At 46.7% G+C, this 19,634-nt stretch overlaps 1 protein-coding gene across 1 annotated transcript in view; it reads right to left on the bottom strand.

Moving 5' to 3' along the window:
• AIFM3 (apoptosis inducing factor mitochondria associated 3) overlaps positions 1–19,634 on the bottom strand; it is a 280,485-nt gene that overhangs the window by 127,148 nt on the left and 133,703 nt on the right. Inside the window, exons 5-9 of the mRNA XM_059713630.1 lie at positions 16,938–17,047; positions 16,264–16,308; positions 14,944–15,040; positions 10,088–10,200; positions 7,634–7,720 (exon numbers count right to left, since the gene is read on the bottom strand). Coding sequence (XP_059569613.1) covers positions 7,634–7,720; positions 10,088–10,200; positions 14,944–15,040; positions 16,264–16,308; positions 16,938–17,047 — 452 coding nt within the window. The remainder of the gene's footprint in view (positions 1–7,633; positions 7,721–10,087; positions 10,201–14,943; positions 15,041–16,263; positions 16,309–16,937; positions 17,048–19,634) is intronic.

Raw genomic sequence — 19,634 nt, 5'->3', positions numbered from 1 at the left:
TCATACCAGCTTAAACATAAAATGTTGAGCTGGTTTCTAACTTGTGTGGAGGACAACTTTCTGTGCCAGGAGGTTAAGGATACAACTAAGATATCATCTATCTTGGATCTGACCAGTAAGGAAGAACTGATGAAGCATGTGAAGGTGACAGACACCTTGGGAGGGAGTGGTCACTATATGATAGAATTCCAGATCCTGAGATGGGGAAAACATGAGGTCAGCAAAATTATGATGCTAGATTTCAAAAAGACAGATTTTTAGCTGACTCAAGGGATTAATAGGCATTATCCGTCTCTAAATCTGGCTCTAGATCTGGCTTCTATTCATGCTACACTTCCAGAGTAGCAGAAATGCACCTCAGTTCCAGCCCCTGCCTGGTTCCCAGAGTCTCTGAACTCAGCCCCAGCTTCAGCTCTGACTCCTCTACCCACTGTGTTCCCAGAATATCCAACTCCTGCTCCTGGCCTGCTGTACTCTCAGGGCCCTCGGCTCCAGCACCCACTTCCATCCTGGCTCCCATTCAGGCTCCTGCTCCAGCTCCTCACCTGGCTGACACTCCAGCTCTCATCCTGGTTCCGACTTTGGCTCCTGCTCCAGTCCTGGCTCTGATTCCAGCTCTAGCTCCAGAAGCACTCATGCCTGTTCCTGTTCCCTCCCAGATCCTGGCTTCACCCCCAGAGTCCTCCAGGATGACTCCTGCTCCTGCTCTGGTTCCAGTTCTGTCTCCAGAGCCACCTGAGCCAGCTCCTACTTTTGCTCTGGTCCCAGATTCATTCCCAGAGCCCCTCAGGCCTGTTCCCACTCTTGTTCTGATCCCAGCTCTGTACCCAGAGCTCCTACCCCAACAGCTTTTTACAGTCTGAGAAGCCTGGTCCTGCGAATCCTCATGAGTTGCACAGATTTTTCCCCAGTGTTTCTTTTTGGTCTTTAAAATCTGTCCTGGCTCTACTTTCAGAGCCCTTAAGGCCAGGCCCTGTTGTATTCCCAGAACTGTGGACTCTTGACCCTTAGAAGTCACCCAAATATAGCCAAGGGAGTTGCATGTCCTCCAGAGAAAGGGCAAATTACTTGGAGCATGGAAAAAATGTATGCCACCTGGAAAAACAGCCCCTTGGAGACAGGGTACTGTCAGGAGACCTAGCAGGCAGCCTAGCCTGGGCTAATTGCCTACACACCTGATTTTGGGTCTCTGGCTGACAGGCCCTGCCCCAGCTAATTAACCAGCTGGCTTGCTGATTGGCTGCTGGGAGCTCAGTCTCTCCATTTAGGCCCAACTGACAGTAGCCTTGAGGCCAGTCAACAGTTCTGATCTTTGTCTTTTTCTTGGCAAGCCTGTGCTGTCTGGCTTTCTTTGTTCTGCCCTGTTCCTGGACTCCAGCTTTGGTTTTCCTTATAGATCTGTTTCCTGATTTCTTGACCTTGTTTTGCTCTGTTCTCAGACTTCAGACTGTGGATTATCCCTTGGATTTGGAAACTTGGAATCTGACTCCTGGACCTCAACACTGGCCTGTGTTGGTGACTTTGCCCCTGAATTTCCTTTTGGTTCTGGTAATTTGACTCCTGACTCGGGCCCTGTCTCTCCTCAATGGCCTAACCATTAGGCAACACTGCCTACATCCCAGTCCCTTACACCCTGTGCACACATCCCAACATGCTCTGCAGAGTCCCTTGGCAGCTGGAGAGTGCCAAGAGCAGGTGAGTGCACAGGGAACCCCTGAATAGCTGGCTATCCCAGGAAACTATGCACTCCTGGTGAACTCCTGCTCACAATCCTCTCTCTCCCTATTGTGAGGTTTTGAGAGAAGGGACCCCAAGTGCGTCCCTTCTCTTGTTAGTTCCAGGCGTGGCAGTTTCTATTCCTGCACCCTTCAGTGGATTCCTACCTTTTTCACACATGCCAACAGATCTTGGAGCTGCACTAGCACCTCCCTGTCCTCCTGTGCTCATTTTGCCAGAGACTTTGGAAGATTTGGTATGCCCATCTTGAAGTGACATGACAGACACTCATGCTGCCATGTAGCCTCCTTTCCAAGGCATGCATTCTCATAGACATTATGGCTGGAAGGGACCTTGCAAGATCATCGGGTTCATCCCCCTGCCCAAGGGGCAGGAAGTCAGCTGGGGTCAGACCACCCTAGCAAGATAAGCATCCAAGCATTTCTTAAAGGTATCTAGACTAGATATTTGCATCACTTCTGGGGGCGGGGAGTCTATTTCACACTCTGGAGACTTGGATGGTAAAGAAGCTATTCTCTATGTCCAGTCTAAAATGGTCTTCCAGCAGTTTGTGACTGTTAGACCTTGTCTTCCCTTGGGGTGCCTTGGTGAACAGATGTTCTCCCAGTTCCTGATGCCCACCCCTTATATATTTAAAGGCTGTCACTAAGTCACCCCTGAGCTTTCATTTCTCTAGACTGAAGACTCCTATACTTCTCAACCTCTCCTCATAAGGCCTGTTCTTTGACCTCTAATCATGTACATGGCTTTCCTCTGGACTCTCTCAAGCTTCTCCACATCCTTTCTAAAGTGTGGAGACCAGAAATGGATGCAGTACTCCAGCTGCAGCCTCAAAGCTGAGTAAAGCAGGAGAATGACTTCTTGGGTCTTTCTTAAGATGTATCAGTGGATGCAAGCCAGTTTTATTTGCTTTGCTGGCTGTGGCATTGCATTGGTGGCTTATGATCATCTTGTTGTCCATCATGACCCCCAAGTCTCTTTCAGTCATGGTGTTAGTGAGTGTAGCCTATAAGTATGATGTGGGTTTTTTCTCCCAAGGTAGAGCACTTTACATTTCTCCATGTTGAATGTCATCAGGTTTTGATCCACCCACCTTGCGAGCCTGTCTAGGTGGGCCTGAATTGCCAGCCTATCCTGCAGTTTGACCGCACTTCCCCATAATTTGGTGTCGTCTGCAAACTTAGCCAGTCTGCTTTTGACTCCCAAATCCAGATCATTTATGAATATATTAAAGAGTACCGGTCTGAGTACTGAGCCATGGGGGACATCACTGGTCACTCTGCGCCATGTTGACTCAGTTCCCTCAACTATCACTCTCTGGGTCCAACTACGGAGCCAGTTCCCCAGCCATTGAACCGCAAAGTTGTGGCTGCAATTCCCCAATTTTACCATAAGGACATTATGGGAGACCAAATCAAAGGCTTTTTTGAAATCTAAATATATGACATCAATCTCTTCTCCTTTGTCCAGGTGATGTGTCACCTGGTCATAGAAGGAAATGAGGTTGGTCAGGCAAGACCTACCTGCAATTAAGCCATGTTGGCTCTCTCTCAATGTTGCTTTCTGTTAGCCTGTTGTTGATGGTTTCTTTGATTGTTTTCCCCCAAGATCTTGCCAGGAATTAAGGTTAAACTGACTGTCCTGTAGTTCCCTGGATCTTCCTTCCTTCCTTCCTTGAAGATAGGCACCACATTGGCTGTCTTCCAATCGTCCGGAACCTCTCCTGAGCACCACGAGTTCTCAACTATCCTTGCCATTGGTCATGTTATGATGTCAGCCAACACTTTTAGCACACTTGGGTGCATTCCATCTGGGCCAACTGACTTGTGGATGTCCATCCTCTCAAGATCTTCACCAATTAGAGGCATATAATTGCCCTTACCCTAGTACTCCTGTGTTTTGTCAGGCAGGGTGATCCCCTTGGGCTGGTGGAAAACCGACGCAAAGTAATTGTTGAGGAGATTAGCTTTTTTCTGGGTGTCAGTTGTAAGCTGCCCCATTTGGTTCAGCAAGTGTCTAATGTTGCCCTTGGTTTTTTTTTCTGACTTCCCACATATTTGAAGAAGGACTTTTTATTGTCCTTGATTCCTGTAGCCAGTTTGAGTTCGGTTTCAGCCTTGGCTTTTTTGGTCCGCTCCCTACAGGTGCAGGCCAGTGCTGCATAATCCTCCTTATTGGTAGTTCCCAACTTCCATTCTTTATAAGCTTCTCTTTTCAGATTCAGAAGGTCCATGAGGTCCCTACTGAGACAAGGGGCTCTTCCAGTCCTTTTGCTACCTTTGCTCTGGGCCAGAATGGACTTCTCTTGTGCTTTTAGGACCACAGCCTTAGGGAGCTACCACTCATCATGGGCTCACCCTCTCTGTCAGATCATGGTCTCTCAGGGCCTCAACAACTGTCCTGCTGAGCTTGTGAAAGTCAGCTTTCCTAAAGTTGAGGATTTCTGCATTGCTGACTGATTTGCCAGCTTTGTGATGGATACAAGGTCACTTACCAGTGCTTACAGCCACTAAGCCTCATGAATATGGCCATTGACTTCCACATGGCTGATGAAGATATGTCTTGCTGGACACCATGTAGTCTAGGGTACTCTGGGAGCACTTCTAGACTGATGACCAGTGCTTCAAGGCCCACAAGATGAGCAGTGACTAGTAGGGGCACATAATCCTGGACATTTGGGATGACCAGCAATAGCTGCAGAACAATCACCTTGCTATAGAATGATGAAAAAGGCATGAACCTGTGGACAGGAGATGGCTTGTGTGAAAGAAGCAATGCAAAATACAGCTTTTGGTTGTCACATGTCTTTGGAAATAGCTCTATGTCCAATCCCTTATATCTCATGCCTTTCTCATCATTCTGCAGCCATGCCTTTCTCCTGCAGATGTTTGAACAGGCCCCATACATTGAGTGACAGGACATTGGCATAGAGCCACCCCTGACTCCAGCAAAGCACCATCCTATTGCCATCTAGAAGCTCACAACCTCCAACAGTCTTTGCTTTGTCAACAACCAGTTCAGTGTGGGGAGAGTGCACAGCTAGAGTGTCAGTATGGGAGGCATGGCTTGATCATGCCAGCATATGCTGTTGGACCATGTCATCCACCTTAGCAGGATATCATCACCAGATTCCACGGGATGGCCTTCCCCAACAGCATCAGGGCCACCAACAGCACCATGGCTGACTGGTGCCTCCTGAGTCAGGGGGGCACTTGCCCCCCCAGCAGCCAGTCAGCGACTGCTGGCACTTCCAGGCCAGTGCAATCGGCCGCAGGGGAACTCCCCCTCCCCCTCCAGTCGGCACGATCAGCCATGCGGGGACTGCAGGGATTGCTTCTCCTGGTGCCCTCACTCCCTGGCTGGCGCTCTCAGGGGAGGGACCAGCACTCTTGCCTGCCCCCCTGCCTATTGTCTAAGTGGGGAACACTGCTGTCAGGGGGTGCAGGTGGACCCCCTACACATCGTCACTGAACAGCACCCACATCCCCTTACTTTCCCTCAAAAAGGCTCCATTAAGTTAATCAATTGCAAGGGTTTTTTTCCCCATTGTAGTGCACTGTGTCTTGACTACCATGGGAACTTCACCTATATCAACACCAGTTGGCATTGCCCGCCCCACAACACTAGGGTTCTCTGCAATTCCCTTTTCCAATGATGGAAAATGGAGAGAGTATGCCCCTGGGGCTCCCACCATCAAGGTCAGTGGAATTCTCACCTCACTTCTTATCATTATGGATCCAACCTACCCTCATGAAGCCATTCCCTGGGTACCTGGACAACAAGGAGAAGCACTTCAACTACTGCCTCAGCAGGTACTGCATGACTGTTAAGTGCACCTTCAACCTCTTCAAGGCATGCTGAAGACCTCTATGTGGATGCCTGAATATGGCAGAGGAATATTCATCATCTCTGCCCGCATCCTTCATAATACCTGTGAGGCCAGGGTAAAGTCTTCCATGAGGCCTGGGTGTAGAAAAACGTAGCACATGGAGGAAGCACAGCATGCAGGGGCAAGCCACCCTTGCCACAGCGTTAGCATCCAGGGCAGACCAACCAGCAGGAAGTCATGGTCAGGGAAGCCCTAGAAGATTATCTCCGGGCATGCTAGGACATAAGGTGACACCCGGGTACATGGGAATAGGGCAGGTGAAGTACAGGGAGACTGAAAGCCTTGGACACCTGAATGCCAGCCTTGGGCATGGGAACTGTGTGCAGAGCAGATCCTGCCTCAGTTTCCCCACAGGTGAGTTTACAAAATCCTTCTTTTCTTTTGGGCATCATGAGGGGACCAGGGTGGTAGAAGCCCTGGCTGGCTAAATGCTAGCTTTGGGTGGGGAAAGCACCTGGGCATGAGAGAATATGGTGCAGGAAAGAAACATGCTTTTGTTTTGCTTTTTTAATAGTAAAACATAGACAACCATAGAGCTGCGACATGCCACTGTGCTTTCCTTCCTCCCCCAATCTACCACACTGGCCTGAATAATCTTGTGATTATCAGGCTGGAGCAAAATATGACAGTGAAGGGAAAGCTCTGCTGAGGATACTAAGTCATGGGAAGATGCCAGTACTAGTGAAGACAAAGAAATAAAGATGGAGGGATATACAAATTGGCAAAGATAAAAAGACTCAAGTTGAGAATAGGCAAAAAAAAAAAGAGTGAGGCATTTGAGGGACGCCAAATTCCCTGAACACAAATATGCTCTGGGGGAAGCAGAGCTGAATGAGACCCAGGGAGGTGGACATCACGTGTTGGCAGGTATCTGCAATGTGGGCAGAAGATGGCTCGTGTGAAAGAAGCAATGCAAAATAAATCTTTGGTAGGTTCCTCTGGAAGTACCTCTTGTGTTCAATCCCTTATTGATCATCCCTCCATGTGTTTTTAAACAGATTGTATGAAAACTTATTCTGGTTTTATGCTATACAATTAGATCATTTTATTTTTAGCATCAGGAGTTTTTAGTAGCCTCACCTTAGGCCTCCACTGTTTTGGAGCTGGGATGAACTAGAGGAGCGGAGATGCTCTGGCTGGCAGCCAGAGTGCTTCCCTGGAGGATCAAGCCTCCGTGTCTGATGGTACATGTGACATGCACCACACTGCTTTTTTTCCCCCTCAGCACCGGAATTCCCAGTAGCAGATTTTGCCCTTACGCTGACAATCTGCAGCGTAGGGCACATTTTATTATGCCAAGTCTGTGGTTTGTGGCTCTGCAAAGATGTTTGTGGCACCTCAAACTACATATGGTGGCACGTCTGGATCCGGCCCTTCAGTTTTAAAGGATTTTTTTCAGTTTTGGTTCTTCTACGTTTTACTCTTAGTTCTTTTGGTTTCCCTCTGCAATTAGGCTATCTAGATCTTGTATTATTTTCAAAGGTCTCCCTGCATACCAAAAGAATTTGGCACTGTCAGAGAAAGATGTGTGTACACAATTACTCCCAAGTTACAACTAGTTAGGCGAGCTGTCAGAATCAATTTTGTCTGCAGGCAGAATATCAGAATAGACTAAGAATGCTCGGAAATGGGAGGGCAAGATACCATTGCAATTTTAGGATGATATTGTTGATGTTCAGCATGAGGTCAGCCTCACTGGGAATCCACACTGTTAGAAAATGGAATAGTAACTATTTGCTAGCAAAGCAAAGACCTAGGCTTTTAGTAATCTTAGAATCACGTTAGGAACATAAGTCTGAAAGGGGTCCATCCTTGGCCATTAAGTGCAGAATTTGCCATTATGGATTTGATGAAGCCTTTGCTAATACTTGTAATTCTTTAAAAAGAATTTGACAGTGCCAGCTACCAAAGCTAGCCATTGTTTTTTCTAGAAATGTACAGCCTTTGTGCTAGATAAAGAATATCAGAGATGCACTCTGCATGCCATTCAAATATGGCTCTCCTTACCTGTGTTTCAGTCAGGACCTCAATGTCAAATGTACGAAAGAATTCCTTAGGGCGCAAGGTGATCTGATCTGAATGAGAATCCATTGACTGCAACAGAAAAGCAATTTTGTTGTCACCAATTATTCAGTTATAAATATGGGCAAGACAACTGTGAGTTCATAGTCATTTCCCTCACACAACATGGAAAGGCACTCTTATTCAAAACACTTAGGCGATAGCTTGAAATTTGTCCTTGCAGAAGCCTTGTCACCCTAGACATCTGCAAAATGCTCCTGGACAAGGCCTGGATCCAAAGCTAATTGAACTCTGACTCTAATGGACACTGCACTGGGTCCTAATTTCATTTAAGCAGACAGGATAGGAAAGCTTCTGAACAGCTGAAGTAAAAGCTCAAGAGATAGTTCCTTCTGGCATGGAAAAGGGAAGAAAAAAGAACAACAACAAAATTCCACGATGGAAAAAGAGAATCAGGGCTATGTTGCACATGGCACTTAGCAGGTGTTAAATGCACTTACAATGCGAGTGACCATGCATTCAAGCAGTAAAGCACATGGTAAGCATGCTCATATTGTATTTCACTTTAATCAAAATTTGTCTAGAAAGATACTCAAAACTAAAAAAAAAGTTAACCATACATAGCTTAAACAATTTTCTGCCTGTGTACAAGGGGTCTGAGTCAGTTGCTGTGACAGCAATGTAGAATTCCTTCTTCTCATTTTTTCCCTTTTCCAAGTAAACTTTCTACTGGTTTTGCATAACTTAACATTTTTTTTTTTTATATCCTGTTAGAAGAAAATAAAATTCAAGAGGAAAAACAAGAATAAAAGAAAAACAGCTAGGAATATATTAAATAATACTGAGGCTAGGTCATAGCAATATTTTAAAAAATAAGTTACATGAACCTAGACCTAGGCCTCACTGGGTGCATTTACACATGCAATTAGCACGTAGCAATAAACTCTTGCACGGTTTACACCAAAGTTCATTGTTCCTGGGTGCTGTGTTTATATGTGCACCCAGGACTGTAGCACATTGCGCCAGGCCAGATCAGTCAAAGCTGGCAGAGGGCCTGGAGGGGTCAGCCTGCCAGGCCAGAGCTACTCTGCCCCTGTTCAATGTGTTGTGGAAGGGCTGGCTGGGGCATGAGGGTGCTACAGCGAAGGGCTAGGTGATGCACATAACTATTCCGCTGTAGGACAGTACTATCCTACAGTGGAGTTAATTAATTTACTGCACCCCAATATGGGGCACATGTAGATGGTGATGCTTTACTGCAAAGCTAATTATTCAGCTCTACAGTAAAGTGTATGTGTAGGTGCACCCACTGTCTCTCATTAGCCTAGACCAGGGGTGGAAAAAATATGGCCCATGGGCCAGATCCAATCCACCAATTGATTGGATCCAGCCTGTGGGGAGCACCTGCCAATTGATTGGATCTGGCCCATGGCTGCTCCCATGGTGCTCTGCATGGGGCCAAGCCTGACCCTGGGCAGCCCACACTGCACTCCAGCCTGTGCCCACTGGCCCTGGTCCAAGCCAGCATGCACAGCTTCCAGCAGGGCTGCTCCCAGTGTAGCTGCAGCCACTGGGGTGCTGTTTAGCTCCCCTCACCTCCAGTGGCAGCTCTTTCTCCTGCTGCACCACTTCAGGTGGGGAGGAAGCTTCAGTTGGGTGGCTCCTGCCCCAGTGCCCAGCACTCCAGTTTTATCTCCCAGCTGCCTTCCACCCACTTGGCTGCCCGCACTGGACAGACAGTGGATGGAAGGCAGCTGGGAGCTAGAGCTGGACCCCCATGCACTGGGGCAGGAGCCACCCAGCTGAAACCTCCTCCTTACCCAGAGCGGTGCAGCAGGAGCAGAAGAAGGAGCCACTGAAGGAAGCAGGGACAGCCGAACAGCACCGTCCCCTGCCTGTCTGTAGCCCCATGGTTTGTTTTGGCGAGTTGTTGCAGTGGCAGGAAAGGGGGTTGTGGTGACCCAGCCCACCACAATTCATCAAAACTCCCTAGGTATCCCCCAGGCCCAAATAATTGTCCATCCCTGAACTAGACCAAGGCCACACAGGTCTTGCTGACTTTAATGGGAGCTGTCATGCCCTCAGTTCTTATGATCAAGTCATTTACTTACATGCCTAACTTTGGTGGTCTAATCTAATATTAGGTACCTGTATTTGAAAATTTTGACTCCTGTTTTCATTAGGTTCATCCCATTTTTGGTCTTAGATTATGAAGCAATGAGACAAGTAAGGTTCAAGGTTTGCAATCAAAAATGTATCTTAAATGGGTGAAAAGTGCCTGGAGCCACTGGAATTCATTTTCTGAAGAATTCAACGAAGTATTCTAAACACTGCACAAAGTAGCAGAGTCTGTGATGGCTGGTATACCTGCTGTCAAGTGCAAGAGACAAGCTCTGACAATGGGGCTGTTCAGTAAGAAAGTTTTTGAATGACACAAACCTTACTTAGCTTGGGTCTGTCATAAGGCAAGTGTCTGTCCATTGTGCACATTACAATCCTGTCTGAGAACCCTTCTTGTCTTAAGGTTTCTGCACAAACTAATCCAGCAGCACCTGAGAGAAAAATAAAGCTGGTGATTACTCATATATTTCACTTTACAAGAGAAAAGCACTTAATTGCTCAGAGGATGAAATCAGACAGAGAGAGGTGTGTGTAATGTCTTTATGGCCTACCCTAGCAGAAGTGTCACAAATCTGGCAGTTTTAGCATCCAGGTGGGTGAGGGAAAGAGGAGGTTGGAGGTAAATAGCCGATGTATAGGTGTTTTCTGAGAGGGAGAAACTCGGGTAGCTGGATTTGGAGTATCTCTCAGCAAAACAAGGGAGGGTCTGTGAGATGTCAGAAAACCAGGTGCATGGAAGTGCTGGTTGGCAGCAAAAAGGAAGCTGGATTTATTAAGAACTTCAGGGGATAATTTGGGGGAGATGCAGGAAGAAGTTAGTTTGGGGGGAAGATAGGAGCAATGAAAGTGGTTGGGGACAAATTTCAACAAGGGGAAATGGAGACAGTCGGGCTTTGCAGGGATGTCTAGGGGCAGGTGAGTTGGAGGGCTGAGGGCAACCAGGTTTGTGGGGGTTAAGTTCAGATCAGTGATGGGAAGCATCTGGGGAAAATAGGGTGGATGAGTGATCTGGCTGAAGGGAATACAGAAGCTTAGGTTGCTGAGTCTGGGGGGTGGGTCTGGGTGGATGGAAGCAAAAGGGCAGGGGGATAGCAAGCTGCTGAGGAAAGCCTGGAAATAGTATTGCCCCCTTCTATCCTTGCTGCCCACCTCTGTGGTTGCTCCAACTATTTTTTCCCTTTCCCTGGTGATTCCATCCAAGAGATCAGCAAAAAAGGCACTTTGGCTGAAGTGGCTGAGAGTCATAATAGCAACCATTTTGAAGCCCAGCTAGATGAGATATCAGGCTCGGTGATCAGCCACAGGAAGACCCTGGGTCCCACCACCAGTCACCGAGCCAGAGGAGCGCAAGGGGCCCCCCTGGCGCGCTCCCCGGCGGACCTGGAAGTGAACTGGAAGTGCTTCTGGTCCACTTCTGGGTCTGCTGCCGAGTGTGCTGGGGAGCTCCCCGCACTTCTGTGGGACGCTCCGTCAGCACCAGTATTGCAGCATTCACGAGCTGCCTGCTACCTAGAGGTATGTAGAAAAAACATTTAAAGCTGTGTCTATGGCCGAATCTCCAAATCTTTCCAAATCTATTTGGAGGGTTCTGATTCAATTCAAAGAGATTCAAGGGTCCTCCGATTTGATTCAGATTCAGAGATTTGGCCACCAAATTGGGCCGAATCGGATCAGGGACCAAAGCTTCTCACAGTCCTAGGAAACACCAGAGAGGAAGAAAATCTATTTAAGCTAATTAACAGTGTTGGCAGGAGGATCAGGAGTGAATTTAGGCTGGAAATTACCAGGTTTCTAAACATCAAAGCAATAAGGTTCTGGCAGGGCCTCCCCATAGTAAGGGAAATAAAACTAACATGTTTTAGATGCAGTTTTGTAGTTGTTTTCTGAAAGGGAATATATGATGTGATTGTGTGATAGCAGGGGACTGAACTTGATTTGAAAGGTCCCTTCCAATTCTATGTCCTCTATCCTCATGTTCCTATAAGTCTTGTAGACCTTATGTTGAGCTAGAATCCTTTTAGCTTGCATTTTAGTAAGGTTTTTAGATGGGTTAACTTTAGCTGGGTTATGCCATGCTAAAATAAGTGAGCACATCCCCATGAGTGGGAACATACATTCCCCAGGGAAAACTAGCAGCAGCACATATTTATGTCACTGCTTGTTGTCCCTGGGGAATGCCCCTGCATGCACACTCTGGCACATGGCAAATTGCCCCAGGTGAGGTAAGGAAGGCTGAGGCCAGCATCTGGGCTGGCCCCACCATCCTTACCTGGGGTCCAAAACAAAACAAAAACAAAACAAAACCAGCTGCCAAAAACCCCCAAACAAACAGTGCAGCATATGCCACAGGTACATGTGCCAACAGACACAGAGGCTTAGTCCTCCAGGGAGATGCTCTCGCTGCCAGCCAGGGTGTCTCTCCCCTCCACCTCTCCTCCCACCAGGGTGTTCCTCCCAGTTCCTCCACAACACCAAGAGTCAGGAGGAGCAGAGAAACACGTTTCTCCAAAATGATGCCCTGAAACGAAGTGCAGGGGCTTGCACAGCAGTAAAAAGTAGCAGCAAAAATTTGTGCCACTACATCTTTTGCCGCTCCACACCTCTACACATGGAGATGCACCCTAGGGCACATCCTGATGATTGTGCATGTGCAGGGGTGCCTGTTTTCCATAGGCCAAATAGCAGTGACATTTGTATCATTGCTATTTGTCCTCAGGCATGCTCCTGCACGCGCACTGTCACATGGCAAAGTAACTTGGGTGGGTCACATGTGCTGGCCCCAGCAGGCTTACTTGGAGTCCAGGGGGTCTCCCAGGGCAGCAGTGATGCTGAACCAGCTGCTTGGAGCCTGGCCGGCAGCCAAAGCATGGCTCTGGCTGCTGGCCAGGCTCTGGTTTCTGGTGGCTCAAGCTGCTGTCATATGTGCCATGCTGCTTTTTTTAGAAGCGTTTTTTTTTGACGCTGGGATCTCCCCGCGTCAAAGAAAAATTGCTGTGCTGCCAATTAGCAGTGTAGTGAATGGGTACACATGCACCGCATATGGTTTGCTGCACCTTAAAACCCAGTTGAGACACCACAAACTGCACATACATGCTCATTGCGATGTGCCTTAGGAGTCAATAGTCTGAGCCATTTGTTCCCCAGCATTCAAAGTTAGAGAATATCATTACTATGGAACTGGAATTCCCAGATGAGTCCATGCTAAGATTGGCTCCAAAATTCTACAATCTTCTCTAATCCTGATCCAGCCTCATATCTTTCCTTAATGCAGAGGCTTAGGATTCTTGATACAGAGGATTAAGAAGAGGATTCTGTCTGTGGATGAAGGGGGCAGAATGGTGGGTCCCTCCATTTATATGAACACTATGGAAGCTCTCTTAGACGCATACATTCTTAGATTCATATGAATCGATGACTGTTATATTAGCCATCTTTAGGGACTCTCTGGGCGCATCTAAACATTCTTTATTTAGTACTAATGTGAGGTACTAAGTAAAGGCACATTAAGCCGCCCTAATGTGCAGTAGTGCAAGTTTACACTTTTTAGGTGATGCTTAGTGTGCAGTAGCCTATTTTACTGTGTATTAGCATAATAGCACTTTTTTACATGACACTTTAATGCACAGTAAAATAGACTACTACACATTAAAGAGCAAGTGTAGATGTGCCAACTTACTTCTATATGTTTCTCATAAGCCATCATGTACAACCTCAGTTAGCTGCGTTCTCCTTGAGGGTGGGAAGAGTTGTTTAGCAACAGCATTTCTGGCTCATCCCTGAATACTCCCAGATTGTTAGTTTGAACTGTACACCTATTTCTCGAAGGTGTATGTGTCTCTGGGACACAGAAGCCCAGACAAAAAGAAAGCTGATAGAGTTTCCTGTTCTGTAAAGTTGTGTGCCAATCATATATAATGGGGAAAATGAAAAGCATCAGTGCAAATAAACTGGGCTTCTTGTTCTAACCCTTCCTATGATTTGTTCCTCTTAAACCCTTGTCTGACACAGGAAATAGTAGAAAATATTCATATTTGTCACAGTCAACATTTCACCTTCAGCAGTGTTATTTACTGTGTATTGGGAGTTTTAGTGTTGAGAGGCTATTTTAAGAGTTAAGCTGTTTAAGCCTGCTCAGAGCAGGAAGGAGAGTGTAGCAGTCAGCAGCTCATTTATCCAAGATCACCCATGGAGTTGCACTGGTGACAGAGCAATGAAAGGAGCTTTGCAAAAATTCCAACAGTAGACAAGGCCTTAATTCAAACATAACACAAACACATGAAAGTGGACTTAGAGAAGGACAAGCCAGCGGATTTGCCTCTAAAGATGAGGCTTTTATGTAGACTGGGGCCATGTTTACGCGAGACAGTGACTGTGCAGTCATTATTGAGGAGTCATTTCGTACTTGTATAAACAAGTACTAAACGACTGCGCAGCAACTGGAGTTATTGCGCAGTCGCATCGAGGAATGGCGTTTTTGTGACACTGACTGAACAGTAGCTTGTGACTACTGTGCAATAGCATCACATCATGCTTCCTGCTATGCGATGCTACAGTGTAGTAGTCATGGGCTACTGCACAGTCACCATCTCATGTAGATGCAGCCCTTCTATTGTGAAGATAATATAAGGAGACTCTAGTTGGAGTGTAGAAAAGCAGAGAGACATCAACAGCACATAGTTAAATAGGTCAGGAGAAAAGGACTATTCAGAGGGGGGAAAAAATGGTGCTTCGAATATATGAAGTGCTTGAGTCAGGAGTTACTTACAGACTAAAGGGCCTGCATTATTCTAGAGCAGAATACAGACTGGGAACAGGACAAGACTACTCTATCAGGAAGCCATGCCTTGGGAAACTGGAAGAGGAATGGTGGTTACATGCACACGCACTTTTGGGGAGGTTAGGAATGGGTATCAATAATGTCCAGTAGTGAGCATCTATAAATGGGAAATATGAGGCCATTGCATAGAATTTCCTAGGGTCATCAAAGGCCATAAGGACCTTTTAAGGTCAGGTAGTCTGGAACAGATCAGGCTAGCATTGCAGGGGATGTACATACAGATCTCCAGCTTAGTTGAAAATGTGTAGGCCTGTACACATTGTATGTTGGAGAATGTGTATTGGGTAAGCAATTTAAGATATTCACACAGACTGGTTTAGCCAAGACATCTTGATACCTGCTCCAATGATCAGGATATTAGTACTGGTGATGTTGTAGTTGCTAAGCGAGATACACTTGGCCATCACCTTTGTCCTTCTTTGTGTCTGAAGAGCCTGCATGACAATGAATGAGATCACTGTTATTAACAGTTCAAAACTTCCCCTGTGAAGTTCATAAGAACAGGTACAAGTAAGGAATAAAGTAACTTGGATGAAACAACAAAAATGTCTTGACCACTGATTAATTAATTTAACGGTGCCATGGGATCAGATCCCTGATCCCAATAATCATATGTCCTGTCATGCCACGTATGCATGGCATGACAGGTGATTCTGGGAATCAAATATCAGATCCCAACTGCACTCTTTCAATTTTCCAGTGCATATAGAGCCCAGAAGTGCAATTCTGGGCTTTATCTGCACTGGCAAGCTGAAAGCCACACACAGTGCAGTTCTGCAAAGCTATGTGCTCGTAGCACCATGTGTTGGGCACGGGGAGTGTGGCAAGTACAAAGCTGTGCACCTGGGATTCCTGCATGGGACAGGTTTCCTGTTCATTAAGTGCAAAGCCACATGTCAGCAGCCCTACATGCAGCTACTAGAATAAATCTCTACAATTGCCAGGCAGCAGGGCAGTTGATGGGCTCCCCCATTTAGCACATTCAAAGCCGTACACCTGGAAGACCTGCATGAACATGTTAATCATGCCATAAATATCATGTTTCCCAAGGCCCCTTGTTTCCTGAAAAGGATTCCATCCCCACACCCAATTCTCACCAACCAATTCACTCAAGCCCTATTAAAAAAAAAAAAAATCTACCATTTGTCAAAATTCCTCTAAACCAGAAATCTTAGATATTAAACAAAGCAGAAGCAACAGCAAAATGTACTGTCCTTTAGCCCTAAAATCATATATTATTTCACAGCAAAGCAGTTCCATATGACTGAAAATAAAAAGAATCAGGATTTTACCCAGTTACAAATAATGTCACTGGAGTTATTCTGAATTTACAGGAGTATAAATACTATCAGAATATGGTCTTTAACAGATATTATGTACACACATGAGCTGTACCTCAAAGCAAACCTACAGCATGCATGGCTTTGTCCATTAGAAGCCAAGAGATATCATCTGTCAACCTCTATGCACCCCACTGCAGCCACGCAGACTAGAATGGAGGGTTCTGTGCAAGAGGTTGGCTTATTTTGTGTTTGGCCTTTGCTTCGCCCAGAAGGCCAAACAGATCCACTGCCCCCCCTTCTTAGAATGGAGTCCTAGGGCTCCCTGCCAGCCCAGACCCTGTATTTGCAATGCTATTACAACCTCTTCCCCTCACCTGTTTGCTTGCTCGGATGTACACTTTCTCTTTCTCAATTTTCACCTGGGGATGAGAAAACAGCAGTAGTTTGCAAGACAGTGAGTACTTCTGACTCTAAAGTGAGTATTTATTCAACCTATTCTAAAAATGACTGAATGAAATGCATGTCAGAGTATAACATGTTCTCATCGCCCAGTTATATTCCATAGTCTGCACAGTTGCTGTGAGACCTGGGAAAACTGCCTACAGAGTTCTGGACTGCCTCTGGTTATTAGTATCCTCTGAATGAACAACACTCTTTAACACAGGGCCATCTTGCTGTTTATCTGGATTCTTAGCCCACACCTGTAACTAGTTTCTCAGAGCTACTGCAGCCTGAGGCAGCTTTCTCCCCTACTTCCATGTCTACCCAAGTCTATTCTCTAGCAAGAACTTCTGTGTAACAAACTCTTCCCATTTGTGTTCTTGCATCCTACTTTCCCTCTGCCTAACCCAAGAATCTCACTTGCACAGCAATTGGTTGGCTCCTGCAGACTCAGGCTGGGGGCAGTGGGACTCATGGAAATCAGGTGGAAAAAGCAGGGAGTTAATCACATGGACTCACAACTTTTTCATATTTTCACAGGACCTCCCCCACTTTGGCTTCCTTACCCTGATGATCATTCCCTTCTCTGTGGGCCAGAATATGGTACCTGGAATTTGGGTAAGCTGTCCAAGCCAGGAAAGTCTTCTATATCACCAGTGCCAATGTTGAAACAAGCACCGTGCCAGGGACAGCGCACTCTTCCTTTAGACAGAACCCCTAAAAAAACAAACAAACCATGTCATAACTATCCATACTTCCTCAAATTGTCTTTCCTGGCAAACCCACCAATATCTTCTTGCAACAATATATTGGCAGGATTTCCAATGGCCACTGGTGAAGGGTATGCCTTTTCATGCTAGTTCAATAACAATACAGTGCAAAAGCATGTTGAGATTAATTCATACATTTTTAAGTTAGAAAGGACCACTATGATCATCTAGTAGTTAGAGACTGTCATCCACTTAATCCTAAAGTGGAGAAGATTATTCTTCCCTACTACAGAAAATTTAGAAATGTCAAGTTCTTTGTGCATAGCTCTGTAGGGCTCTGCTGTGTTGTCTTCTCCATGAACGACTCATGCCCCCGGCGGCTGGGGAGGCATGGCAGCGGCGGGAGCCCGGAGGGAGCCTGGCGCACTCCTGCAGATGCTGCCAGTGCTGTCAGCAGTGGGGAGGGGTGGTGAGAACAGACCAAGGATTGTTGACCACCCACAGCTGCCACTGGCAGCGTCAGAGGCGGCCAACAGGGACTGCGGACCGCCTGCAGATGCCACCGGTGGGGTGGCAAGCGGCAACTGCCCACAGGCACCGCCGACAATGTTGGCAGAGCCTTTTTGTAGGGGGTGCACTGCCACACTCAGGGGGTGGACGTGCACCCCCTAAGCACTGCCCCCGGTCTTCTCTTATCTAGAAGCCTGAGATTTATCCCTCTGGACTCATATGAAAATTGGTCTTTTGTTTCTATACACCAAGCTGTCAGTTCTGCCTTGGCTACCTTATAGGAGCCTATTTTAGGTTCCCCAAGGGACTGAAGTAGCTATCAACTCCTTCTAACAGTCTATATAGAAACCTTTACCCCTAACATGGGTGCTGTACCAAGTACAGCTCAAATGCATCTAAGTAGTGGGTCCCGCAATTTAAAATCAAGTGCACCTTGTCACACTTCCCAAATGACTTGCATCTCAGGCCCCTCCTAATGTCTCTGAGCACACCCATGTTCATCTCAGGCCCCTCCTAATGTCTTTAAGCACATCCATGTTCATCTCAGCAGGCCTAACTGTTTTTCAGTACCTGGCTTCCATTCTCTCTGATAGTACAGCTACTCTTTGCTTAACGTCATAATTACTTTCTTGAAAAATGTGACGTTAAGCAAAACAATGTTAAGCGAATCCAATTACATCACAGTAGTTACGTACTAGCAGGCAGCAGCCAAACAACGTTATAACCAAGCATTGCGCGACTTTAAACGAGTATGTTCTCTACTTGTAGAGATCAGCAACATAATAACAAAACAACATTAACTGGGACAACCGTTAAGTGAGGAGTATCTGTAATAACAATGGTTACTGTACTTACTAGAAAACCACCTCAAAGTAAACTGTCACTTAAAGTTAACATTTTAGAAAGAACTGATTTTAAAACAATAAACAGTACGCATACATTCCTGGCTCTTGTAAGGCTTATCATTCCCGGTATGTGGGAAAGATATGACTTCTCCATGGTGTCCTGTAAGAAGGCAGTCTGGGCTTTTAAGAGGAAGCAGAGAGCCCTATTGTAGAAGCCTAGCTGTGGTCATGTAGCTAATGAGGGAGTGTCCCACTAGCAGTTAGGCAGGCAAGGTTCTTTGAGTAGATGTGACATTTTCTTTTAGACTGAATAGTTGGAAAAAAGTTCTTAGCAAGCTTTCAAGTGCAGTCACCCTTCTTCAGGGGTGACTGTGTCCAAAAGCTTACTAAGAACTTTTTTTCCAGCTAATCAATTGGTCTAATAAAATATATATAGTTTTAGCCACTCTCAGGGTCAGGGCCCCTGGCCCTGGTTCTAACCCCTTGTAGGCACTGACCCCTTGGCCCCTGGTTCTCACCCTTCTCAGACACTGGTTCTGCGCTTTTCAGGGTTCGGGCCCCCGGCCCCGACTCAGCTGCAATCAGGTACTGAGCCTGGTTCAGCTCTCACTGGCCCCCTGCCTCCTGTCTTCACCCTTTCTGGGTGATGGCCCCTTGGCCCCTGTCTCTATCCTTCTATGGCACTGGGCCTTCTCTGGCTCTGCTCCACCCTTCTTGGGGCTCTGGACCCTCTGGTCCCAGTCTGCACCTTGAGCCTGACCCCTGGCAGGTGCTCACATGCCTCCTAGTTATTAATGGGACCTCTGAAGCTTCCCTTCACAGTCCCACCCAAACCACTGGTGAACTATAACAAAAAAATAATCCCTCTGGATATAACACTAACCTGCTCTGGGTCCAAACACAAACAACAGTTACCAGTTTGTAGCACTGGGCTTCTCCTTATCCTGGGTCACATTCCTCTGCAAAGCCACAGCATTCTGTTCTTCTCCCCCAAGGTAGCACTAGTTCTAGCCAGGAGCTCTCCTGTACCCTCCTGCTCTGGAGCTCCTTTCACTACAGCCTCCAGGGCCAGATTGCCTGCTTCGGCTCAGGCCCTGGGTTCATATAGCTGGAAGCCATGCCCCATTTGGCCGTGGGGCTCCCTGAGCTTCCTCAGGTGTTTCCTGAGTAGGCTTGCCGACTAGCCTCTCTTGCAGCTTGCTGATAATGATTTCACTGTTGAAGCAGGGCCCATGCTTC

The sequence above is a fragment of the Alligator mississippiensis genome, chromosome 10, assembly GCF_030867095.1.
Source record: "Alligator mississippiensis isolate rAllMis1 chromosome 10, rAllMis1, whole genome shotgun sequence".
NCBI lineage: Eukaryota > Metazoa > Chordata > Crocodylia > Alligatoridae > Alligator > Alligator mississippiensis.
Note: the sequence above shows the minus strand (reverse complement) of the source record. Positions and strands in the feature narration are given on the sequence as shown.